This window comes from Plecotus auritus (genome assembly GCF_963455305.1).
Source record: "Plecotus auritus genome assembly, chromosome: 2".
NCBI lineage: Eukaryota > Metazoa > Chordata > Mammalia > Chiroptera > Vespertilionidae > Plecotus > Plecotus auritus.
Genome location: NC_137771.1, coordinates 18,014,300 through 18,040,747, shown reverse-complemented (window position 1 = coordinate 18,040,747; position 26,448 = coordinate 18,014,300). Strand labels below are relative to the sequence as shown.

General features: G+C 45.6%; 1 protein-coding gene and 1 pseudogene across 2 annotated transcripts; both read left to right on the top strand.

Annotated features, from left to right (window-relative positions):
• Positions 1–446: 446 nt before the first annotated feature.
• PTAFR (platelet activating factor receptor) lies at positions 447–20,313 on the top strand. The gene is made up of 2 exons (XM_080655213.1): positions 447–526; positions 16,542–20,313. Exon 2 carries the CDS (start codon positions 16,588–16,590, stop codon positions 17,614–17,616), a length of 1,029 nt encoding a protein of 342 aa, XP_080511339.1. The 5' UTR covers positions 447–526; positions 16,542–16,587; the 3' UTR covers positions 17,617–20,313.
• A 398-nt stretch (positions 20,314–20,711) lies between these two features.
• On the top strand, positions 20,712–21,114 carry LOC308241679 (large ribosomal subunit protein uL1-like; annotated as a pseudogene). Its single transcript has one exon. The product of its transcript is annotated as a large ribosomal subunit protein uL1-like (transcript).
• Positions 21,115–26,448: the final 5,334 nt, after the last annotated feature.

The window sequence follows — 26,448 nt, the reverse complement described above, 5'->3', positions numbered from 1 at the left end:
ACACACATTTGCACGCACAGGAACGCACGCAGCCTGCCTCATCTTTTCCTCATTGAACTAACTCCCTGCATCTCCTCCTCCTTCTCAGGCTGCTGTTTACATCTCCCTGTCTTCTCCCTCCAGCTCTCATTTCATCCTGACTCCCACTCTTACTCTGTTTTCTTGGTCACTCAGTTACTTGTGCCACCTCCTCCCCCCCCCCCCCCTTGTGCATGCTTGCTCATTTCTTGATTTCTCTCTCTCGCGTTTTCTCTCGCTCACGCCAGCTCCCTGGCACGGTGGTTGCTGCCCACACCCCACGCCGCCCTCCGCTCTGTGAGACACCTCCGAGCAGTGTCCAGGGCCTGGGGGCCCCAACTTGGAGGTTCCTGTGGCATCTGTTGGAGGGGCCCGAGGGTCACGGCACTTCCTCCCAGGGGTGACTGGGCAGTGGCTTGCTGTTTCCTCATTTCTGCCACTTCCAGAACGCACAGAGACCAGGTCTGCCGACCAGATCTCGCAGCTGCAGCCACTGCCCCTGGCACAGGTAAGGGGGGTCCCAGCCCTGGCTGGCAAGGGGGAGGCATATGAAAATGTCCTCAGGAGACCAAGGTCATGCCCCTAGACTGCACCAAAGCAAATGGTGGTTCTGTTTTGAAGGAACTGTTTGGCATCTTCCTCAGGCTCAGAGTCCCATGTTTACAAATAATTTCCCCAGGAAACCCAGCTCCTCTCTTTGGTTCTCTGAGGCCAAGGCAGCACTGAGCGAGCTCAGAAACCTCACTGGGAGGTGATGGAGGTGGTGAGAGCCGGCTACCTAGATCTCAGGGAGCCGAATGTCATGTATTTTACTCTTGTGTGACCTTGGCCATGTCACACCCTCTCTCTGCATCTCAGTCTCCAAAAGGGTCAAATGAGGCGAATACCATCTCCCGGCAGGCGTGTGGGAGAGGTGAAGGGTCTGATGGGGCAGGGTTGGGTACTTAGCAACTCACTGGCTGTTCTTCCCGGGGTCAGGGTCGGGGGTGATGAAGATAACCAGGTGCCTTCAAAGGGCCGGACCCACAACCAGTTTCCCCCATTGGGTCCCAGGATGCTCAGGACAGGGCACAAGCTGGTGACCCTCCCTTCCCCTCCCCCCACACTTTTCTCCGGCAGGAGGTGAGCCAGGGCAGCTGCCCAGACACTCGGTCAACGGGAAGGAATGAGGGAACCCGCAGAGTCTCTCTCTAGAGAAACAGGGGCAGAGGGGCAGAGGGACAGGGAGAGAATGTGGGTGGGAGGACACCACTCAGCAGCCCTCCCCACCCCCTTAGTTCTGCAGGAGGGGGAACTTCAGGGCCCAGGTTTGGAGTTGAGCTCAGCTGGCTGCCAGGAGAAGCATGTCAAAGATACGTGCAGATCCCTTCACAGTTTATAAAGTCCCTTTAACTTACCCAGTGTTTTTCAGTTTGCCAAACGCTTTATCACTCCCCCAAATCGTACTTCCTTTTCACAACAATACTTGAAGTGGGAGTGGCACCCCATTTTGCAGATAAAGATCCCAAGGCTCAGCACTTGCTGGTTGGTGGCACTGCTGAGGCCACAGCCCAGATCCCCGGATCCCAATTCCTGCCATTTCTCTTCAGCCACCCCTGGCCGCTGCTTCCAAGGGAGGAGATGTGCCTGGCTGGCTTGTTTGGTTATTTATTCACTCATTCATTCAGCAAACATTTTTCTCTTTTTTTGAGGTGGGGGAAGGGGAGAGGAACTCACAGCTATTGAGCAGTAAGCATGGGCACACATTGCATCATTCCCTCTTACAACTACTTGGCAAAGAAGGTTTTATGATCAACATTTTGCAAATTAAGAAAGAGAGGCTTTGAGGGCCAAACATCAGCTGGGACAGAGCAGAGCCTGGCGCAGATCCGGGTCTGTGTGATCCCACGGGGGCCAGGCCCTCTGTACCCAGCGGGTGCCAGCAGGACTCGGAGCTTCCAGATGGGGAAGATGGCAGTGTGATTCTTGGTATCACAGAGGGGTGTGCCCTGCGCTGGGGAAGCCCGGAAGAGGTAGGGCCTCCCCACTCCCTCCTGCCTGCCCTGCCTGACTTCCAGGAAGCAAAGAGAGGCAAGGCTACTTAGACAGATACCATCTGAGTATCTGGGAGTCCGGAGGAGAGACCTAGGCCAGGCTTAGGGCCCCCAACGTCATAAGAATGTCCTAGTCCAGCTGAGTGAAGACTGAGTCTCAACAATGTAATTCACATACCTGGGGTCAGGGTGGGCCCCAGTGAAAAGGGAAATTGGGAAATTCTGGCCCCAGGCCACCCCCATCCCTGGGGCCCCAGACCTTGACCTCTCTCCAGACAAGGAGCTCCATTCATCCCCCAATAAATATACCTGGCATGGCCCTAAAGTCCTTGTCCTGGAAACTAGGGAGCCCAGTGCAGAGTTCCCCGGAGGCCAGTACACTTGCTCCCTTAACTTTCCCCTCAAAGCCCTCTGCTTCTTGGAGAAATTGTAATGAAACCACTGCTCGAGGGGAATCTTTATTTTATTTTATTTTATTTTATTTTATTTTATTTTATTTTAAATATATTTTATTGGTTTTTACAGAGAGGAAGGGAGAGGGATAGAGAGTCAGAAACATCGATGAGAGAGAAACATCGATCAGCTGCCTCCTGCACACCTCTTACTAGGGATGTGCCCGCAACCAAGGTACATGCCTTTGACTGGAATCGAACCTGGGACCCTTGAGTCCACAGGCCAACGCTCTATCCACTGAGCCAAACCGGTTAGGGCTCGAGGGGAATCTTTAGATGATGTGGCCATCGGGGCCCGGCCAGGGCACAAATGTCAAGCATCGGGAGAGATGGGTATGAGAGGTAACTTACTTATTGAGCACCTACTGTATGCCAAGTACTTTAGAGGTTTATCTGCCTTTAACCTCAGGACTATCTTGCGAGGTTAATGCTGATATTATTCCCATTTTACAGATGAGAAAACTTGGACGCACAGAAGGGACATGATTAAACTGTGGTGTTTTAGTGGCCCCAGGAATCTAAGAGCTGGGAGTAGCTGAGGCCCATGTGTAAGGTTTGGAAGTGAAGGATGAGGGACAATGTGACTGTGTGTGTGTGTGTGTGTGTGTGTGTGCGCGCGTATTTAGTAACTGTTTCTTGAGTGTTTGCTGTGTAAGAGGCCCTATACTGTTGAAATACCAGAAGCCTTGCATCCAGGGAAGTCCCAACCCAGAAAAAGAGAAATCAACAGCCATGTGTATTTTGTGTTATGGGGACCACAGGTGGCACCTTGAACTCTGGCTGGGGTAGAGAAATAAGACGAACAGTAGCCAGCATTCACTGAGCTCTGAGTATAGATGAGGCATTTTCTATTTAATCCTTACAACAACCCTATGAGGTAGGTAATATTATTACTATTGTTATTGTCATTATTAGTATTTTACAGATGAGTAAACAGAGAGGCTCAGGAGGTTAAACTAATTGTCTTGGGCAAGAATTGGCTGATGTCCCAGCTGCCATAAAAAGACGTGACTGGTTCCCAGGAGCCTTTAGGGTTAATGATATAGCTGGAAGCACTATACATGAGGCCTCAAGCTGGGATGAACTTGGTGTGAGCAGTCACAATGACAGTGGCATGCTATTTTGAGAAACATTTGGTCTAGTCCAATCAGAAGGTTGTATGGATTTCCTGTAGATACAGCTTTTCAGAGCTGTTGATTGTGAATTCCTTCAATTGTGCCAAGCACTTTACGTACATTGCTCATGGAATCTACATACCGCTCTGGGGAGATACGTGAGTGTAATATTATCAGCTCCATTTACGGGGGGAAGGACCTGAGGCTCAGAGACTGATGCACTTGACCATGGTCATTAAGCTAGAATGGGACAGAGACAGGATTTGAACCCAGGTTTGTCTGACTCCAGAGTCTGTGGTCTTAACCACTGTCCTTTCCAAATATGTATATCTTCCTGGGTGCTCACAAAAGCTCTATAAGGTAGATGTGCTATTTTATTTTATTAAAAAAATTTTTCTTTCTTGATTAAGGTATTACATATGTGTCCTTATCCCCTCTTGCCCCCCTACCCTCCCACTCATGCCTTCACTCCCCTGGTGCCTGTGTCCATTGGTTAGGCTTATATGCATGCATAGAAGTCCTTGGTTGATCTCTCCTAGATGTGCTATTTAAAAAATCTATATCTATATCTATATCTATATCTATATCTATATCTATCTATCTATCTATCTATCTATCTATCTATCTATATATTTCAGAGAGGAAGGAGAGGGAGAGATAGAAACATAAATGATGAGAGAAAATCACTGATCAGTTGCCTGATTGAGCCCGCAACCTAGGCAAGTGCCCTGACTGGGAATTGAACAGTGACCTCCTGGTTCATCGGTGGACACTCAACCACTGAGCCACGCCAGCCAAGCGAGGTAGAGGTGTTATTATCCCCATTTTACAGATGAAGCTCAGAGAGGGGTAGCAGTTTTACCAAAGGTTGCACAGCTATGAAATCACAAAAAACTGAGACATATAATTCCAGGTTAAAAGTACACAAGGTAACTTGCAAATCTGCCATCTCTTGGGCCTGCTTTTCAAACATATTTATTTTATCGTAGTAAAAAAAAACCACATAAGATAAATGGATTATTTTAACAATCTGAAGTGTACATTATAGTATTACTAGCTATATGCACATTGTTGCATAACAGGTCTCTAAAACATTTCACCTTGCGTGCCTGAAACTCTGTACCCATGGAACAACAAACCCCTATTTCTCCCTTTCGCAGCACCCGGCAACCACCATTTTACTTTCTGTTTCTATAAGTTTGATTACTTTAGATACCTCATCTAAGTGTGATCATTCAGTATTTGTCTTTTTGTAATTGGCTTATTTTACTTCATAATATCTTCCAGTTTTATCCATGTTGTAACATACCACAGGATTTCCTTCCTTTTAATGGCTGCAGAGTATTCCATCATACATATATACCATATTTGTTTACCCATTCATCTGTTGATGGACATCAGAGTTGCTTGCACATCTTGGCTGTTGTGAATATGCTGCTATGAACATGTGTGTGCAAATATATCTTCCAGATCCCGTTTTCTTTTCTTTTGGATATACACCCCAAAGTGAGATTTCTGGATCATCTGATAGTTCCATTTTTAATTTTTTAAGTAACCTCTATACTGTTTTCCATCGTCGCTGCATCATTTTGTCTTTCCACCAATAGTGCACAAATGTTCCTGTTTATCCACATCCTCACCAATACCTATCATTCTCTGCCTTTTTTGATAGTGGTCATCCTAATGGGCATAAGGTGACAGATATGCCATTGTGGTTTTGACTTGCATTTCCCAGTTGATTAGTGATGGCTGAGCATCTTTTTATATACTTGTTGGCCATTTGTATGTCTTTGGAGTAATGTCTATTCCAGTTCTTGGACTATTTTTAAATTATATATTTATTGTTATCGGGTTGTAAGAGTTTTTTTAAAATATATTCTGGATATTAACTTTTTCTCCAATATATGGCTTGCAAATATTTTCTTCCATTATGTAGTTTTAGTTTGCCTTTTTACTCCGTTGATTGTTTCCTTTGCTACATGGAAGTTTTTAAGTTTGGTGTAGTCCCATATGTCTATTTTTGCTTTTGTTACTTGTACTTTTTATGTCATACCCAAGTAATCATTGCCCATTCCAATGGCATTCAGATTTACCTGTTTCCTTCCATGAGTTTTATAGTTTCAAGTCTTACGTTTAGGTCTTTAATCCACTTTGAGTTCATTTTTGTAGACAGTGTCTAATAAGGGTTTATCTTCCCTTTTTTTGCATGTGAATATCCACTTTCCCCATCACCATTTGTTGAATAGACTATCTTTCCCCCATTGTGTAGTCTTGGCAATCTTGTCAAAGATCATTCGACTATATATGTGAAGGTTTTTTTTCTATATGTCTATCTAGAAATTGACCTGTATGTCTGTCTTTATGTCAATACCATACTGTTTCAATTTTTGCACTTTGTAATATATTTTGAAATCAGGAAGTATGAGACTCCCAGCTTTTCTTTCTTAAGATTGTTTTGGCTATTCAGGGCTTTTGAGATAAGATTTCACATGAATTTTGTAATGTTTTTTTTTCTATTTCTGCAAAAAATGCTATTGGTATTTTTGTAGGGCATTGAATCTGTAAATAGCTTTTGGTAGCGTGGACATTTTATTTTTATTTTTAATATATATTTTATTGATTTTTTACAGAAAGGAAGGGAGAGGGATAGAGAGTTAGAAACATCGATGAGAGAGGAACATCGATCAGCTGCCTCCTGCACACCTCCCACTGGGGATGTGCCCGCAACCAAGGTACATGCCCTTGATCGGAATCTAACCCGGGACCCTTGAGTCCGCAGGCCAACGCTCTATCCACTGAGCCAAACTGGCTAGGGCAGCGTGGACATTTTAATAATATTAAGTCTCCCAATCCATGAACACTGCACGTTTTCAATTTATTTGTGTCTTCTTTAATTCCTTTCATCAATGTACTGTAATTTCCTGTGTACAAGTCTTTTGCTTCCTTGGTTAAGTTTATTCCTGAGTATCTTATTCGTTTTAATGCTATTGTAAATAAGATTGTTTTCATAATTTCCTTTTCTTTTAGACCCATTTAAAAATCTTCATTTTACCAAGGAGAAATCAGAGACTCGAGTCATGGGGTGAGTTTAGTGTTTGAACCAGGATTTGATTCCAACTCCAGCAATTCCCGGCAGCAGTGAGATGGATACCGCAGTCCCTCCGTTCCCTTTGCCCCATTCAATTTCTGAATCTGGGGAGCAAGAGCCCCAAGTCAAAGACATATCTTTCTGGGGCCACACAGCATCCACAATTCCTGTCCTCAGGTCTGTGAGTGGCCGAGTTGGCCAAGGAGTGGTTTGCTACAGCTTGGCCTAGGAAAGAGGATGGGCCTTGGACTTCAAAATCCCACCTACTGCCAAAACCGGTTTGGCTCAGTGGATAGAGCGTCGGCCTGCAGACTCAAGGGTCCCAGGTTCGATTCCGGTTAGGGGCATGTGCCTTGGTTGCGGGCACATCCCCAGTAGGGGGCGTGCAAGGGGCAGCTGATCGATGTTTCTCTCTCATCGATGTTTCTAACTCTCTATCCCTCTCCCTTCCTCTCTCCCTCTCTGTAAAAAATCAATAAAATATATTAAAAAAAAAAATCCCACCTACTACTGTCCAGCTGTCTGACTGTGGACAAGTGTGTTACCCGCTCTGACTTCACGTTCTTCCCTGGAAACATGGGCGTTTTGTAAAGCTTACCTCCCAAGGCTGATTGGAGGAGGAAATGTGATCCTGAGTAAGAGCAACTATACATTTAATTGGAAAATCATGCCCAGTGCCCCGAGTTTAGGTGTGTTGGCTCTGGCTCCCCTTCAGTCAAGCCCTCCCTACAGAGCAAGGAGTCCTTAGATCCATGTGGGACTGACCACTGTGTCCTGCCCACACCCCCTTTTTGCCCATACTCTTACTGGGGAGTGCACCCACAAGCTTGCTGGATTGCTAGGAGCTGCTGGTGCTTGGGATGTGCATGAAATTGGATGTGACTGATTTATAGCTTGCAAATATTTATTTATTTTTATGTGTTTTTTTAGACCTAATCAATTTCGTAGTTATGTAAGAAAATACATATATTTGTGAGAGAGAAAGAGAGAGGGGGAGATATATTCATGTGAAAGAGAAACATTGATCGGTTGCCTCCCGCAGTGCCCTGACCAGAGATTGAACTTGCAACGTGGGCGTGTGCCCGGACCGGGAATGGAACCTGCCACCTTTTGGTGTACAGGACAATGCTCCGCCCAACTGAGCCACACTGGCCAGTGTTGTAGCTTATAAATATTTAGACATTTGTACTCTTGACCACATATGACACCACAAATGTTAGGGGCCATACTGACTGGTAAACCCAACTTCCCAACCCACAGTCCACACTGGGGAAGTAACCAGCCTATAGTTTCTTCTGCTCAGCTCCTGGTAGTTCCTTCCCCTCTGATTGTCCAGCTTTCTCAGGTCCCCTGGGGACTAGGAATATGAGACAGGATGGGAGTGGTAGGCAGAGAGTGGTTGGGGCTAAATGCTCTGCAGGGCAGAGTGGGAAATCCAGATGGCAGGATTCTTATCTCCATGAATCTTTATGGCCCTCTTAGCCCACCCACAGCTGAGTGCTGGGCCTGGGACTGCTGCCCAGCCTTGATCCTCTGGGAAATGTGCCCGCATGTTAAGTTGAACTGTTGATAGCTTTGTTGGCGTTAGTCTAAAGCCTTGCTGGAGCTGGCAGGAAAGTCAGTGGTGAGTTAGAGCTCCTGAAGTCAGTGGTACCCATAGTCCTCTCCTGGGCTCCAAGGAACTGGGCCAATGGGGAGAGGAAGACAGCCTGGCCATTTGTGGCCACTTTACATGTTTATTTTTGGAACTACTGTTAGGATTGTAAGCTTTTGCAAATAAAGAAACTGAGGCTCAGAGAAGTGAATACACTTGTCCACGGTCACACAGCAGGTAAAAGGCAGAGCCAGGTATGAACCCAGGTCTTTCTAACTCCAGAGGCCTTGTTCTCCCCACCTTACTATGCCTTCCCGAGAGACTGGATACCTTTCCTTCATGCCAGTTTCCTCTGAATAGTCATCTGGGGCTTGGCTATTCATTCAGTCATTCAGTCCCCCATGTCTGACACTGGGGACAAAGAGATGAAAATCTAATCTCTGCTCTCAAGAAGTTCCCAGCCTGATGAGAAAAGGGCCACAGAAATCAATACTTACAACTATGTGTCAGGTTCTATACTGAAGAATGTGCCCAGTATCATGGTGACTCAGAGAGAAGAAGGCAACTCCTTCTACCTGGGGCAATCGGGGAAGGTGTCTCAGAGAAAGCATTCTTTTTTTTTTTTTTTTTAATATATTTTATTGATATTTCACAGAGAGGAAAGGAGAGGGATAGAGAGTTAGAAACATCGATCAGCTGCCTCCTGCACACCTCCCACTGAGGATGTGCCCGCAACCAAGGTACATGCCCTTGACCGGAATCGAACCCGGGACCTTTCAGTCCGCAGGCCGACGCTCTATCCACTGAGCCAAACCGGTTTCGGCCAGAGAAAGCATTCTTTAGCTTAGGTCTTAATGAGTAAGATTTTGCGAGGTAAAATAATAGGCAAAAGGCATGCTCAGTAGGGCCCACAGCATGTGCAAAGACATAGAGGTTCGAAGAGAAATGGAGTTTTTAGAGCAGCAGCAGGAAGTTCTGTGTGGCTGGAGTAGAGGGTGAGTAGCAGTAGAGGCTGGTGGAAGATGAGTGTGGACAGGAGCTTGGACTTGATCCTGGACAGTGGGGCGCCATGGAAGGTGTGAGGTCAGACAGGTATGTGGCTGGCAGTGTGCTGAGGCACAGCATTTCTCCAGCTCCAGGGTGCTCATGAATCAAGATCGCATGAATCTTGCTAAAAGACGGCTTGATACAGCAGGTCTTAGGTGGAGCTGAGATGCTGCATGCCTAACAAACTCACAGGTGATGCTGATGCTTCTGGTCCCAGGACCACAGGCTGAGTAGGGAGGTGGTGGAGGGCACACTGCCGTGTGTGGAGGCTGCCACTGGTGCTCTATGCCCCCGGATAGATGAGGCCTCTACTATCTCCTTGGATGACCCCTCTCACCGTTCTCACAGAGGTCAGTCTTGTCAGTTGTTAGATATTTGTTCACTGACAAATGTTTACCAAGCTCCTGCGCTGGCTAAGCTTGTGCTGGATGCTGGGGACAAAGAGATCAGTTGGAAATGCCGCTTTCTGGTCCATGTCCCCACCATCTCTCGCCTCCAAAATGGTCTCTTTGCTTCCATTCTTGTTCCCTACCGTCTATTCTCTGCCCAGCGTCCAGAGCGAGTCAGGTCATGCTTCTCACCTGCTTGACACACTCCAGTGTCCCTGTGATGCTAAAGGAATAAAATCTGAACTCCTCATCACAGGGATTTAGGGCCTGTTCCTCTCTGATCGCATCCCAGGCTTCCCGATTCTCACACCTGCAGGTCACACTGACCTATCAGTTCCTTGAACATGACAAATTTATTCCTATCTCAGAACATGATGGACTTAAGTAATTCCAGGTTTTCTCTTGACTAGTTTCTTTTCACTTTTTAGATTTCAGCCAGAGGAAGATATAGGTTTTTCAGGACCATAAATTTTATACAACTTTGGGGCCCTTCTTTGAAGAAAAGATATCAAATTACAAATATACAATTAGATACAAGGACTAGGAGGGGGCCCTGAAGGTCAAGCTTCACTGGCTTTATGGCAAATAGGCCTCTGGTTTTGTTTATTGTCACCTCCTCCGAGAAGCCTTCCTTGGTCACTTTATTTAAAGCAGCCCTCTAATCTAGCTTCATTATGTTACTACTTTTATTTCTTGTATTGAATTCATCACAATTTGAAATTGTATTTATCTTTCTACTTATTTCTCTCTACTTCTTTCAACGTATTAAGCTTCTTGAGTGGGAATTTAACATCCACTTCCTTGCTTCTCATTCACTCTTCAACGCATCTTAGGAAACTGCTCTCCCTCTGGTCATGTGAGATCGAGTTCCGTGTTGCCATATCCAATATTTGCTTTTCTGTCTGCATTGTATTTGATTACCCTGTGACTTTTCACACCGCTGGCCACTGGTTCTCCTGTTCTTGAAACTTGCTTGTCTCCAGCAAGGCACTCCTCTGGTTCTCTTCCTACCTCTCTGGCCACCCTGTCCTTGCCCCCTTCAGAAGTTTCTCCTCCTCCTCTGGCGTATCCTTTAATGGTGCTCTCTTCGGGGCTCAACCTTGGATCCGCCTGGATGTTTTGCAGGCACTCCAAATGTGTTATGTTCTCAACCGAATTCATCCTCCCCACCCACGTGCTGTTCCTCCTCAGTCTCGTATCCATGAAGATAAACAACACCCCACCTCCAATCTCTGGGCCAGAAACCTGGCAGTTCTTCACTCCTCCCTTTCTATCAACCAGTATCTCACCTCACCAATCTGTCCTTTCTATCTCCCAAATAACTCTCACAACCATCACTTTCCCTCCATCAGCTCTGCCATCATCCTCTGGCTGGAGAGGGACAGTTTCTGGAGGCGAGTGGCCTCCACCCCATTGAGCTAGCCTAAACCCAAGACAGGAAGGAACTAACTTAGAGGTGGAGCTGGGTGTGGGTGTGAGGGGTAGGTAGGGATGTGACTTCCTCAAAGACCCAGAGTGAGGAGCAACACGCACTCCCAGCTATGGGCTGCCTCCTCCCCTTTCTCAGACCCCAGCAACACCGTCCCCCAAGGCACGGGGGCCCAACAGGAGAAAGAAACAAGGCCAGTCGCAGATGAACGGGCATCTTGGGCTCACGGGAGAGAGTGGAGGTCCTGAGGTTATGGAGCAACAATTTTCAAATCTTCTGGTCTCAGGATCTTTTTATATCGTTAAAATGTTTTGAGGGCCCCAGAGTGCTTTTGTTTACATGGATTATATCTATCACTATTTACTATTTTTAAAATTAAAACTAAGACATTATAAATAAAAAATGGTGCTTTTAAATATAAAAACCTATAACAAACTCATTGCATGTTAACATAAATAACGTTTTTAGTAAAAAATAACTAAAATTTCAAAACAAATTTTAGGAAGAAGAGTGGCATTTATTTACATTTTTTGCAAATTACTTTAATCTTGGGTTTGATAGAAGACAGCTGGATTCTCATAACTGCTTCTGCATTCAATCTGAGGTGATATGTCATTTTGAAAATCTGGCCTCACACAAATAGGTATTTGTAAAGGGAGGGATATTTTAATGTCATTTTCAGATAATTGGTGACACTCTTTTTTTTTTCCCCCCCCACAAATGGTAGTTTCTTAAAGGTTAGCTGCACTGTGGAACCTGGATCATATCAATGAACTTTTTGTAATTTGTTACCCTGTGAGGTATTGGTCTATCTTATTCTTTGAATTTTCTACCTAGGCATAATTTTGAAATATCATGTCTTCCTTATTTGGAAAATATTGGTTCAATGAGTTATGCGGGTCTTCCAAATAGTGTTCTTTCATCTATACTAATAAAAGAGTAAGATGCAAATTGACTGTACCTTCATGACGCCTACCAGCCAATCAGGAGTGAGTATGCAAATCAACCCAACAAAGATGGCGGGTTAATTTGCATATGCAGGTGCTGAGCAGCCAGGTGTGGGGTAGGATGCTTGTGTGGTCATCATGGCGATGACACAGGCTTTTTGCAATGCCCCAGCTGCTCCAGGCCTCAAAGGCGGCTCCGGGCCAGAGTGAAAAGGCAGCTCCAGCCAGAGCGAAGGCAGTGCCAGCAGCCAGGGGAAGGAAGGCCCATTCTTGCATGAATCTTCATGCATTGGGCCTCTAATTATAAGATATTTAAAAGTTGCATTCATTAATATCATCACCAATGTCATCAGAAAATTCTTTAAGTATTTGAAAGCTGGAGATACAATTCCCCCCCCAAATTCTAATTTCCTTTGAAAGTTTGAATTTTATTATTGTCAATAAATACTATTTGTTTCCCTTGAAGTAACAGGTTTACTTATTCATATCTGAGAAAATGTCTGCCAGATACTCAAGTCTGAAAAACCATTATTTGTCATAATTTAAAAAATATGTTTTTATTAAGTTTTAGAGAGAGAGGAAGGGCGAGGGAGAGAGATAGAAACATCAATGATGAGAGAGAATCATCTATCAGCTGGCTCCTGCATGCCCCCTACTGCGGATTGAGCCCCAAACCTAGGCATGTGCTTTAATGGGGAATTGAACCAGCAACCTCGTGGTTCATGGGTCGACAATAAGCCACACTGGCCAGGTCATGGTTTGCCATTTTTCCAAGTGATAATAATGATGATCCTCAAAAAAGTTCAGCTCACAACTCCAACAATCACATAAGTGCTTTCCCTGAAGACAACCAATTTACTTCAGTTTGGAGCAGAAGTGTTTCATGTGGATTTCCCATTTTGACATGGAATATTAAAAAAGATGTATACTCAAGATTTAATAAAGTTAATAATTTCCTTGCATTACCAAGGGCATTTTAAGGTGACTTAAAATGAAATTGGATTGCCCTAACTAGTTTGGCTCAGTGGATAGAGCGTCGGCCTGTGGACTGAAGGGTCCCAGGTTCGATTCTGGTCAAGGGCATGTACCTTGGTTGTGGGTACATCCCCAGTGGGGAGTGTGCAGGAGGCAGCTGATCGATATTTCTTTTTTTTTTTTTTAATAAATCTTTATTCAGATTATTACAATTATTTCTCCTTTCCCCCCCCCATAGCTCCCCTCCACCCAGTTCCCACCCCACCTTCTGCCCTTACCTCCCCCCCACTGTCCTCATCCATAGGTGTATGATTTTTGTCCAGTCACTTCATGAACCCCCCCATACCCCTTTCCCCCTGAGAATTATCAGTCCACTCCCTTTCTATGCCCCTGATTCTATTATATTCACCAGATTATTCTGTTCCTCAGGTTTTTAATTCACTTGATTTTTAGGTTCACTTGTTGATAGATATGTATTTGTTGTTCATAATTTTTCTCTTTACTTTTTTCTTCTTCCTCTTCTTTAAGAATACCTTTCAGCATTTCATATAATACTGGTTTGGTGGTGATGAACTCCTTTAGCTTTTTCTTATCTGTGAAGCTCTTCATCTTCCCTTCAATTCTGAATGATAGCTTTGCTGGGTAGAGTAATCTTGGTTGTAGGTTCTTGCTATTCATCACATTGAAAATTTCTTGCCACTCCCGTCTGGCCTGCATAGTTTCTGTTGAGAAATCAGCTGACAGTCGTATGGGTGCTCCCTTGTAGGTAACTAACTGTTTTTCTCTTGCTGCTTTTAATATTCTCTCTTTGTCTTTTGCTCTTGGCATTTTAATTATGATGTGTGTTGGTGTGGTCCTCTTTGGATTCCTTTTGTTTGGGGTTCTGTGTGCTTCCTGGACTTGTAAGTTTATTTCTTTCACCAGGTGGGGGAAGTTTTCAGTCATTATTTCTTCAAATAGGTTTTCAGTATCTTTCTCTCTCTCTTCTTCTGGCACCCCCATAATTCTGATGTTGGTACGCTTGAAGTTGTCCCAGAATCTTCTTACACTATCTTCAACTTTTTGGATTTTTTTTTTTTGCTTTTTGCTTTTTCGGTTGAGTGTTTTTTGCTTCTTTGTGTTTCAATTCTTTGACTTGATTTTTGTGTTCCTCTTGTCTGTTTTTGGGTCTCTGTATAATATTTTTTATTTCAGTCAGTGTATGTTTAATTTCTAGTTGGTCCTTTTTCATATCTTCGAGGGTCTCGTTATATTTATCGGCCTTTTCTAGGATATTCTTAAAAAGCCTTATAACCGTGGTTTTGAATTCTATATCCAGTCGTTTGTTTTCCTCCATTTCTTTCATTTGTGATCTGATTCTTTGATGCCGCATTTTCACTGCTTCCCTGAGTTGGTAAGGTAGATTTGTGTGCTAGGTTTCCAATATGGCCCAGTGGGTCTGCCTCCCCAGTTAACCTGAGGTGGACACTCTTGGTGCACCCCTTTGTGGACTGTGTGTACAGCCTTGTTGTAATTAAGTCTTGATTGTTGTTGGTATCACTGGGAAGAATTGACCTCCAGGCCAGTTGGCTGTAAGGATCAGCTGTGTCTATGCTGGGAGAAGTTCGGTGCTGGAGACAGCCTTATAGGATTAGACTTGCCAAATTGCAATAGCCTCTGTGCTCAGCTTGGATGGGGTGGAATCTCAGTCTTGGCTTCCTGTCAGCCTTACCCTTGCGTGCACGTGCGCGCCTTCAGACCTCCACCTTCCCTGGCTCCGGAGTCTCCGCCCGAGAGTACAGACTCCCCCCACAAGAGCGTGGGTCCCCAGGGGCTCGCCTGGAACTGGGGTTCAGTGCAGTCAGAACTGGGGCTCAGTGCGGTCGGGGGCTTCCTTCCCCCTTCTGCCAGAGAAAGTCAGCCAGGCTCTCAGCCGCCCTTCCTCTCTGCGCGCACAAAGACCCTTTGCCGTACCTCCAATTCTCTGTGAGCTTTTCTCTTTCCTTCTAGTTGTAGAATTTTCACTCAGCCAGCTTTCCTGTGGTTCTGGATGGTGTCCGTTCTGTCTTTTAGTTGTAGTTTTGAAATTGTTGTGTGAGGCAGCAGTTTAGGTGCTTACCTATGCCGCCATCTTGGTTTCTCCTTCAGCTGGTCGATATTTCTAACTCTCTATCCCTCTCCCTTCCTCTCTGTAAAAAATCAATAAGATATATTTTCAAAAAATGAAATTGGCTTTTTTTTTTTTTTTTACTCTGAGTACATGGCTGTAAACAATTTGTTTTTTTTTTTTTAATATATTTTATTGATTTTTTACAGAGAGGAAGGAAGAGGGATAGAGAGTTAGAAACATCGATGACAGAGAAACACCGATCAGCTGCCTCCTGCACACCTCCCACTGGGGATGTGCCCGCAACCAAGTTACGTGCCCCTGACTGGAATCGAACTCGGGACCCTTCAGTCCGCAGGCCGATGCTCTATCCACTGAGCCAAACCGGTTTTGGCTGGCTGTAAACAATTTGGCTGGTACTTCAGTTTGGTGCTGCTGCCTTGATTTATGCTAAGGAGCCAGCAGTTTTGCAACATCAACGCAAATGTTAACACAGTGCAAAAGGCAAATAATGTCTTGGTATTTTTTATATAAATATGTTTTTATTGATTTCAGAGAGGAAGGGAAAGGGAGAGATAGAAACATTAATGATGAGAGAGAATCATTAATCGGCTGCCTCCTGCATGCCCCCCACTTGGGACTAAGCCTGCAACCCGACCAATGCCCTTGACCAGAATCGAACCCACAACCCTTCAGTCTGCAGGCTGATGCTCTATCCACTGAGCCAAACCAGCCAGGGTGCCTTGGTATTATTATGACAATAGTTTTGACCTCACGGATCCCCTAAAAGGTCTCAGAGATGTTCTTCTCTCCTCCTCATCTCTGTGGAGCCATTATCCTAGTGCTTTGGGATCAGATGGCAGAGCTCCATCTGGCAGTGGAAAAGGTCCAATAGCATAAAACTATGTAATTCAAATCAACTATGTAACTCACAGTATGACTCGTGGTTAAGTTTTTTTGTTTTTAAAGGAAAACACAATGGTTTATTGGAATAATGGAAGCTACATTTATGTAACTTAACATAGACAAACCACCACCACCACAGTAAATAGAGCAAAGCACAAATTTTTTTCCCCTCAACCAACAAAATTTCAAGTAGAACCAGTTGTTTCTTAAAACTCACCTGTTTAAGTATCTATAGGCTTCTTCAAGTGTTTCCACTGCCAAAACAGCTGCTATTGATTTCATGGAATCTTAGATGTAGTTCCTTGAAAAATTATTTTATGTAGAAAGAAAATAAATGCTGCCGATTAATTGGAAGATGCCATTGATTTTTTTAAATGTGCCAAATGGGAGTCTTAGAATCGATGAAATAAGATAGTCCCTTGTTGGCCCTTCATTAACCAGAATCCCTGTGTGGTCTTCCAGGCACAAGCAGGACACGGTGACCAGCTGCCTTTTCTAGCCTGGTGCAATGGAGACCAATGATTCTTCTCGCGTGGACTCTGAGTTTCGATACACCCTCTTCCCGGTTTTTTACAGTGTCATCTTTGTGGTGGGGGTCATCGCCAATAGCTACGTGCTGTGGGTCTTTGTCAGCCTGTACCCTTCCAAGAAACTCAACGAGATAAAGATCTTCATGGTGAACCTCACTATGGCCGACCTGCTCTTCTTGGTCACCCTGCCCCTGTGGATCACCTACTACTACCACCAGGGCGACTGGATTCTTCCTGCATTCCTGTGCAACCTGGCTGGCTGTTTCTTCTTCATCAACACCTACTGCTCAGTGGCTTTCCTGGCTGTCATCACTTACAACCGCTTCCAGGCGGTGACAAGGCCCATCAAGACCGTTCAGGCTACTACCCGGAAGCGTGGCATCTTGTTGTCCCTGATCATCTGGGTGTCTATTGTGGCCGCTGCCTCCTACTTCTTTGTCCTGGACTCCACCAACATAGTGCCCAGCAAGACCGGCTCCGGCAATGTCACTCGCTGCTTTGAACATTATGAGAAAGGCAGCATGCCGGTTCTCATCATTCACATCTTTCTCGTGTTTGCCTTCTTCCTTGTCTTCCTCCTCATCTTCTTCTGCAACCTGATCATCATCCGCACGCTGCTCCTGCAACCCGTGCAGCTGCAGCGCAATGCGGAAGTCAAGCGCCGGGCGCTGTGGATGGTCTGCACGGTCCTGGCTGTGTTCATCATATGCTTTGTGCCTCACCATGTTGTACAGCTGCCCTGGACCCTGGCCGAGCTGGGCTTCCAGGACAGCGACTTCCACCAGGCTATTAACGACGCACATCAGGTCACCCTCTGCCTCCTTAGCACCAACTGTGTCTTAGACCCCATCATCTACTGTTTCCTCACCAAGAAGTTCCGCAAGCACCTTACCGAGAAGTTCCACAGCATGCGCAGCAGTCGGAAATGCCCCCTTAACACCATGGACACGGGCACCGAAGTGGTCTTGCCGCTCAACCACATGCCTGCCAATTCCCTCAAAAATTAGTCTCTGACCGAGGGGGCCAGGCCCAGAGGCATGGACAATGGACATCATGACTGACTTGGGGGAAGAAGAGGTATTTGCTGTGGTCTGGGCACATCTTCCCTGGGTGCTCGGGGGCCATTAGATACGGAGGCTACCTCTCTAAGGTGGGGATGATGGAAGAGCCAGACTGCTAGAAGTCCCAAACCTGAATGAGCCCCTTGAGCCACCTTTGGACATCTGCCATAGTAACCTTGGCTGGTGGCTTTAGCTAGGGGCAGACCTTGGGGACAGACTCTGAGCCACCCAGTTCAGCCTACTAGGGCAGCATCCCAAGTGAATATGACCTAAACTTTGGAGCAACCACTCCCTTTATCACTGTAAAGACAGAGAAGGGGGTTTGGGGGAAGGGAAACTCCCCTGGCAATGTGGCAGTATCTTTGGGGCAGACTTTTGAGCTGATGCCCCCCTGTCTCCACCCACAGGCACAAGATCTTTGTGACACTTCTTAGGGTGGCTCAGTGGAAACTTCTCCCAACTCACCCAACACCTGAATGGTGACCAGACCAAATGCTAGGAGGGGGAGCTTGTTTCCTGAGGCAGAGGTGTCTCCCCGCATAGACCTCGCTTCAGGCCTGGCTCAGCTCTGGGGGAGAGACACAATCGTTGCATCCATCTATCTGTGCAGAGACCTTGATAAAGTACCTCCTGTTGGGCAGCAAAGGCCCCTCAAGGTGAAACTCTGGCCATCCAGGGCACCACGATGCCCAGAGGCCTCCATGGGAATGGGACCTTAGGCTGGTCTCCCCCCTGCCTCTTTTTCTAGGGAACCCCTCCTAATTTAGCTTCTAGGAGGTGGGAGGAGCAGTTATCGTTTCAAGGGCCAGCAGGCACTGTGAATTCTGGGTGCAGAAGAGAAGTGTCCGCTTCTCGATGATCTCTAGATGCCTGCTTGTGATTTTCAGCAAATATATTCAAATGAGCCTCCTCTTGCACCCTGAGCTGAGTACCACAGTCTGAATCTGGCAGCTTCAGTCCCAGGGCTCGGAGGAGCCCTCTCTGGTTTCCAGGGCCTGTGGACCTTTAAATAAATCTTCTTCCCTCCCAGATAGTGTCCCCATAAAGTTGGGGTCCTTGTTTTCTGTCCACTGGGCAAGCACTGGATGGATGATTTTTATAACTGCCTCCCAATGGGCCAGTAACGCGCTTGGGTCCGCAGTCGTAGCTGTGGGCTGGACTTACGTGATGGTGACCAGGTAGTGCAGCTTACCAGAGCTTTGGTGTCACAAAGACCCAGTTTCAAGTCTTGGCTTGGTCACTTCCTGCTGAGGGACTTTGAGCTGAATTTCCTACCTCATAGGGATGTTCTGAGCAGTGAAGTAAGTTGCTGAGTCAGAGACCTCTTGGTCAGGGTGCCTACTCATCCACGTTTCTCTCTTTTTCTGAGAATTTGTTCCCCTCCATCCTCCTATAGGAGTTGAATGGATGAGAGGTGGACATCTGGCTCCAGCTGGGCCAGTCAGGTTGTCTCTCTCAGGAATAAGTAGCAAGATTCAGGGATGCTATTTCAGGCTCTGCAAGTCACTCACCTGAAGATATAGAAACTCTGGAGCTGTGAGTGTGTGTGTGTCTACGTGTGTGTCTGTCTGTGTGTATATGCTGGGGTTGAGAGGGTGGCGGAGGCGGCCACCTACATGAGTGTACTAGTACTAGAGGAAATAGCTCTGTTTAGAGCGAAGCTGGAGATGTGCAGAGCAAAGTAGAGACAGAGGGCCCCAGGAACCTGGAGAGAGGAGGGGGTGGTGCTCCCAGGGGCCCGCCGCTCTCCTCCTCCAGGCCAAGCCCTTCTTGAGGCACAACTGCACTCTTTCCTCTAGGGCCTGTGAGAGTTCCTTGTTAGGATATCTTCTCTTCTCTTGCTTCAGCTGATTTGAGTCATTGATTACTTGCAGCTAAATGAGCTCCGAACGAGATAAATGCTTACATGCTAAAACAGTGTTTCTTGAATTTCAGTGATTTGTGTACCCCCCTTGAAGTTTTTACAGTGTTTATGTACCAGCTATATATTTACTCAATAAATATTTTTATTTAAATTGGGTCACTTTTTTAAAAACTTAAATTGTAAAAAAGGACGCTTTATAACTAAACTAGAGGCCCAGTGCATGAATTTTGTGCACCGGAGGGTGTGTGTGTGTGTGTGTGTATGTGTGTGTGTGTCCCTCAGCCCAGCCTGAACCCTTTCAGCATAGGCCTGGCCGGAAACAGGGCCTATGGGGGCTTTCCTTCCCCCGGCTGCCTGCAGCTGGCCCTGCCCCTGCCCCTGTCACTGCTTGCCATTTGTGTGGTGCTGCCCTCTCCTCCCCCACCAGTCGCTTCCCTCTGCAGGTGACAGGCGTGGGGTGTGATTGCTTGGCTGGCCTGGGCCTCCCTCTTTGAGGCGATCGATTGCAGAGCCCCCCCATTGATCTGTGGGGTGATTGTGGAGCGATGGTGGGGCCCCCTGACCAACCACATTGCACCCGCCTTGGCTGGCCTGGCGCCAGTGCGTGTCATAGCATGGTTGTCCAGACGGTTGTTCTGCTGTTCGGTCATTTGGTTGATTTGCATATTATGCTTTTATTATTATAGATTGTGAACAAAAAGCTAATGCCGCCTGCCATACATAGAAGATAAATGGAAATGGAAAGCATAACTCTTAAAATAAAAATGTTCTTGGTATCCTGTCTAAAGTCACTTCATACTCCCCAGGGACTTGCATAATACACATTGGGAAACACTGCTGTGATGTGTATAAAGTGCATGGTGTCTGCATTCAGTAAGTGCTCAATAGAGTAAGTCTGAGCTCTTTTCCGGTTTTGCCGTGTGAGGAATCACAAACAGCAAAGTTTCCTGAGACACCCTGTACAAGGCGGTGTGGGAAGTTCTGCACGGGAACCAGCGCAAGCAATGGAAGTTTTTGGAGACAGTGGAGCTGCAGATCAGCTTGAAGAACTATGAGCCTCAGGAGGACAAACTTGGGCACCGCCAGGCTGAAGTCCACTCCCTGTCCCAAGTTCTCCACATGTGCATTGGAGGACCAGCAGCACTGCGATGAGGTCAAGGCCGTGGATATCCCCCGCATGAACAGCGAGGCACTGAAGAAACTCAACAAGGGTAAGGAAACTAGTCAAGAAGCTGGCCAAGATGTATGATGCCTTTTTGACTTCAGACTCTCCTCTGATCAAGCAGATCTATGAATCCTGGGCCCAGGCCTGCATAAGGCTAGCAAATTCTCTTCCTCTTGACCTACAATGAGAACTTGGTGGTCAAAGTTGATTAAGTGAAAGCGCAATCAAGTTTCAGATGACAAAGGTGCTGTGTCTGGCGGTGGCTGTTGGACCTGTGAAGATGACAGATGATGAGTTTATGTACAACATCCATTTAGCTGTCAATTTCTTGGTGTCATTGCTGAAAAAATACTGGTAGAAAGTCTGGGCTTTGTATATCAACAGCACCATGGGCAAGCCCCAGAGCCAGTACTAAGGCACAGCTTAATAAACCATGCTGCTACCATTAAAAAAAAAAAAAAAAAAAAGTAAGTCTCACAGTCCTGAGATGGTAACTTCTCATCACCCCCTTGCTTCTCCCAGAATGTTGCCTCAACACAGGACAGAGCCCACTCATAACCAGGGCCAATGGAGGAGTATTTTAGTTGTAGCCCATGCTACAGTCCTGCTGATCTCCTCACCACTCTGCATATAGGCACATTTACTCCCCCTGTGACTTCTGCTTGGTTGAGACCTCAGATGCTCTCTCTTCTTTTTGACCTAGCCCGGAATACTTCTGATAGGCAACCTTCCCGGAGGCCTCTAGGCAGGGTCATTGGCTTTCTTCTAACAGCACTTTAGGGCTGAAGGGTCTAACTTTTTTATGCCTTAATTCCTATGGTTATTGAAGTTTATCCATTTCAATGTCCACCTTCCCTTTCCTGGGGCAAGAACTAAATCTTGATCATCAGTGTACCTACAGTTTCTCACAGAAGGCCTGGGATTGAGATCGGTCTATCTCCAAAGCTTACTGTTTTCCCAGGGTATAGCATAAACAGGCATATTGGCATTTACATGTACTTAGTTTGAAAGGGTTTAACAGACTCTTCAAGGAGAGGTGGAGAAGGAATTTAATAATACATATCCTTCCAAAGTTCTAGGTTCATACTTAAGGGAAGATGTCAGTGATTTTCTGAGGATCAGAACATTTGGAACAGGGTGGGTCCAATCAATCCCTTGATCTTACTAGGGGAATATGGGACTCAGAGGGACCAAGTGATTGCAGAAATTACACAGCATGGAACTGCAGGGAATATAGAATTGGCTGCTAACCGATGTCTCTCACTTCTTGCAATGGTGACAGGGATTATGGGAAAAGTTGATTTGTAATTCTTTCGAAGAAACATCAGCAGTCAGGATTTCCAAGCCATCTTCTATGTCAAGAAGGCCTTATCCTGTATCTCCCCCGATTTCAGCTTTCACTCAAGGGAACTTCCAGTGATCTCAGAGAATGCTGTGCAGGCAAGACCTGGTCCCTTGAGATGAGTCATAGACTAGAGGGAGATAAGTGTAGGTCACAGTTGACTAGAACTGGGCATGTTTATGCCTGTTTTTATTTATCTATGTTATATCTGTGCTTGAGACCTAAGGCTAAAAATAGGGATAATAAAACCCTCTTATAAAATAGCTGTTTTTCTGTGTGTGCAGACTTGTATTTTTGTAATACAAATTATGCTTCCCCTGACATTCTGCCAGGAAGCCATCCTCCCACCTACCCAGTCATCCATCTATCAGTCTGTGTATTCATCTACCCATCCATTTATCCATGCATGCATGCATCCATCCAGGTATCCAACAAACATCTATGGAGTACCATTTTGGTCCAATAACTATGCTAAACAGTTTTTATTTGCTGTCTCAGATCCTACATGAAAGGTAGGTGATTCCATACCTGTAGAAAAAGATCAGATAAATAAGGACCCGAGCTGACAGAATCAGACAGGGGCTGCCTCCCAGGTACGTGGTACAGAGGAAAGGGAACTACTTTTTGTTGAGCCCCAGATATTTGCTTGCCACGTTCACAAATCTTATCACATGAGTCCTCACAACCACTGTACAGAACTGAAATTTTCATACCATTTTACAGATGGGGAAATTGAGGCTGTGAAGTGTTCTGTGACTTGTAAAGATAAAAGAGCTAGAAAGTGGCAGAACTTTCTAGCCACTTTCACAGGGTGGGTCCAATCCCTTTATCTTACTAAGGGGAATATGGGACTCAGAAGTGTTCTGTGACTTGTAAAGATAAAAGAGCTAGAAAGTGGCAGAACTTTCTAGCCACTTTCACAGGGTGGGTCCAATTCCTTTATCTTACTAAGGGGAATATGGGACTCAGATCTGCCTTAGAAAACATGGGTCCCTTCCCTTCTCTCCTCCCCCCATGTGATTGCACTCTTGCTCAAGCCCCTCTAGGCACTGTCCTAGTGTTGGTGTGTGCTGGGATCGGAGTCTCTTGAGGACAGTAGCAGCTGGCAAGGGGCCCTGCCTCACTGTTTCCAGCTTCCTGCTTGAGTTGGGGGCTCTTGTGCTCCCCATGCAGGCTGAAGTCCCAGCAGCAATGACTTCTTTCCAGGGTGAGGCTTCTGTGGTCACTTAGTGGGGGGCAATCCTACAGATGCGTAGTGTATGTGGATGCAGTGTTTCGAAACCTTTTGAGGCTAGGCAGCCGTGGGCAAACTACGGCCCGCGGGCCGGATCCGGCTGTTTTATCCGGTTCTCTTGCTCTCCCCTCCGCTCCTTTACTTTGAATTTATATTAGTTCACACAAACACTCCATCCATGCTTTTGTTCCGGCCCTCCGGTCCAGTTTAAGAACCCATTGTGGCCCTCGAGTCAAAAAGTTTGCCCACCCCTGGGAGTGTCATTGTCGCTGAAGCTAGAAGGTGCATTAAGTAGCCACCCTGATCCTGATGTCTCTGTAAGAGGAGGGAAAGGGGTGAACACCGACTGCTTATTGTGTCCCAGACACCGTGAGGGGAACTTCACGTCATTACCTGTGGACAGAACTGACTCTTCCCCTCTTCCCTCGGTCTGAACTACTCCCCCGTCCCCCTCCTGCCCCCCGGATATATGTATGACTTATTTCCTTGACTCCTTCAAGGTTTTATTCAAATGTCCCCTTCTCAGTGAGGTCTTGACCACCTCATTAAAAACAGAAGCTTAGAGAGTAAAGTGACTCATCAAGGCCACACAGTGCACGGTGTCTGGGCACGGCTGGGTCTGTCTGGCTCCTTGCACTTCCTATTCTACACTGACTTCCGCTGTAGGCATCCTTCATGATACAGGTTGTGAAGGTCCATGTGCTTCATCGTCCAGACAAGAAAAGCAAGTATCAAAAAGGTGAAATGGCCCTAACCAGTTTGGCTCAGTGGATAGAGCGTCGGCCTGTGGACTGAAAGGTCCCAGGTTCGATTCCAGTCAAGGGCATGTACCTTGGTTGCAGGCACATCCCCACTAGGAGGTGTGCAGGAGGCAGCTGATCGATGTTTCTCTCTCATCGATGTTTCTAACTCTCTATCCCTCTCCTTTCCTCTCTGTAAAAAATCAATAAAATATATTTTTTAAAAAAGGTGAAATGACTTACTCAATGTCACACAGGAAATAACTTGATAGAATTAGGATGCATAGATCTTTTATTACCTGCATTTTGCAAGACACTTCTCTTACATACTTTTTTGTCTGAATGCATGTTGTTTTCTCTTTAATCACCATTCTCCAGGCTCATCCCTCAACTGTTCTAGAGTGTCCAATATCCTTGACTTTCTTGTATCCTTTTCTGTGTATATTCATTTCACATTTACATAAAAGACATGATTTACATATATTGGGTGTCTCATCCCCTTCCCCCCTTCACCATTGCTTTTACAATTTAACCATGTTGAAGTACGTACATCTGGTTCATTGATGCCAACCTCTGCTCCATCACCCCCATCGGGTGCATCTACATTTTGCTTACCTATTCCTCTGGCAATGGGCACTTAGATTGCCTTCAACTCCCTTTTTTATACACAATGCTGTGAGGAGTGCTTTCTCATGTTTCCCTAAGGATCAATGTAAGACTATCTCTGGTATATATACCCAGGAGTGACATTTCTAGATCATAGGTTACACCTATACTTGATTGGAAGAAGAACTGACAATAAATCACATCTGAAATGGCTGCACTAGTCCACACTCACTCCCATCCATAGTTACATGAGAGTTTCTACTTCCCCAATTCCCCACTCACCCTTGGCCTTGTTCAACTTTCAAATTGCTGGTAGGTGTGAGGTAAAATCTTGCTTTTAGTTTGAATCTCTCTTGGGTTACTAATGGATTTGTAATCTGTACTCATTAGTCATTTGAGTTTGAATTCTGACTTCAAAGCCTGCACAGTGTCACGTAGTGATCAATAGAGTGGCCTCTGGGGCCACGTTGCCAGGTTCAACTTCTGTGTTGACCTAGTCTGTGACTTGAGGCAGACTATTTAGCCTTTCTGAGCTTCTGTTTCTTCATCTCTAAAATGGGAATAGTTTTGCCTGGCCCGCATGGCTCAGTGGTTGAGCATCGACCTATGAACGAGGAGGTCAAGGTTTGATTCCCAGTCAGGGCACATGCCTGGGTTGTGGTCTCAATTCCCAGGGTGGGGCATGCTGGAGGCAGCGGATCAATGATTCTCTCTCATCATTGATGTTTCTTTCTCTTTCTCTCCCTCTCCCTTCCTCTCTGAAATAAATAAAAATATTAAAATAAAATGAGAATAGTTTTACTGTTCACATAATAGCATAATTTTCAGGATTTAAAATTGTTTAGTGTCTGGCAAGGACTATGTACATAGTAAATGTTATGTTTTGTCCTGATAGGTTGTGTCATTCCCCCTGCAGCCTCCCTTTTCACTCGAATCCACAACCCCATTTCCCCTGCCCTGTTGCAAACAGTTCATATTATGTAACTCTGAATTCTCCTTAGAAATGTGAAACTGTAAAAGAGAGGAACAGAGTGTGACTAGTCTGGCTTCCTTTTTATTTAACTTCCTATGTCATTCTAAAATACATGCTGAGAGCCCTGGCCGGTGTGGCTCAGTGGATAGGATAGAGCGTCTGTCTGTGGTCTGAAGGGTCCCGGGTTCGATTTCCGGTCAAGGGCGCATGCCTGGGTTGCGGGCTCGATCCCCAGTAGGGGGCGTGCGGGAGGCAGCCGATCCATGATTCTCTTTCATCATGGATGTTTCTCTCTCTCTCTCTCTCTCTCTCTCTCTCTTTCTCTCTCTCTCTTTCTCTCCGTTCCTCTCTGAAATCAATAAAAATATATTAAAAAAATAATAAAATACATGCTGAGAATGTTTTAAGAATGGCCACATGCATGAGTCAGGGGATTTTGACTTTTGGAAGGAAATAATGAATCAGTTCCTTAAAAGAAAGGATGGGTCATCAAAGAACACTATCCATGGGGTGAAAAGGCAACCAACTAAATGGGAGACATTTTTTGCAAATCATAGATCTGATAAGGGATTGATATGCAGAATATATAAAGAATTCCCACAAATCCACAGTGAAAAATGATCAATTAAAAAATGGTTAAAGGATTTGAATAAATATTTCTCCAAAGAAGATATACAAATGGCCAATAAACACATAAAAAGATACTCAGCATCACTAATCATTAGTGAAATACAAATCAAAACCACAATGAGATAAAATCAGAAAACAAATGTTGACAAGGATGTGGAGAAATTGAAACACTGTGCATTGCTGGTGGGAATGTGAAATGGTGCAGCTGCTGTGCAAAACAGTAT

Coding starts and splice junctions, on each gene's coding strand:
- PTAFR (XM_080655213.1), top strand. CDS start 16,588: ATGGAGACCAATGATTCTTCTCGCGTGGACTCTGAGTTTCGATACACC.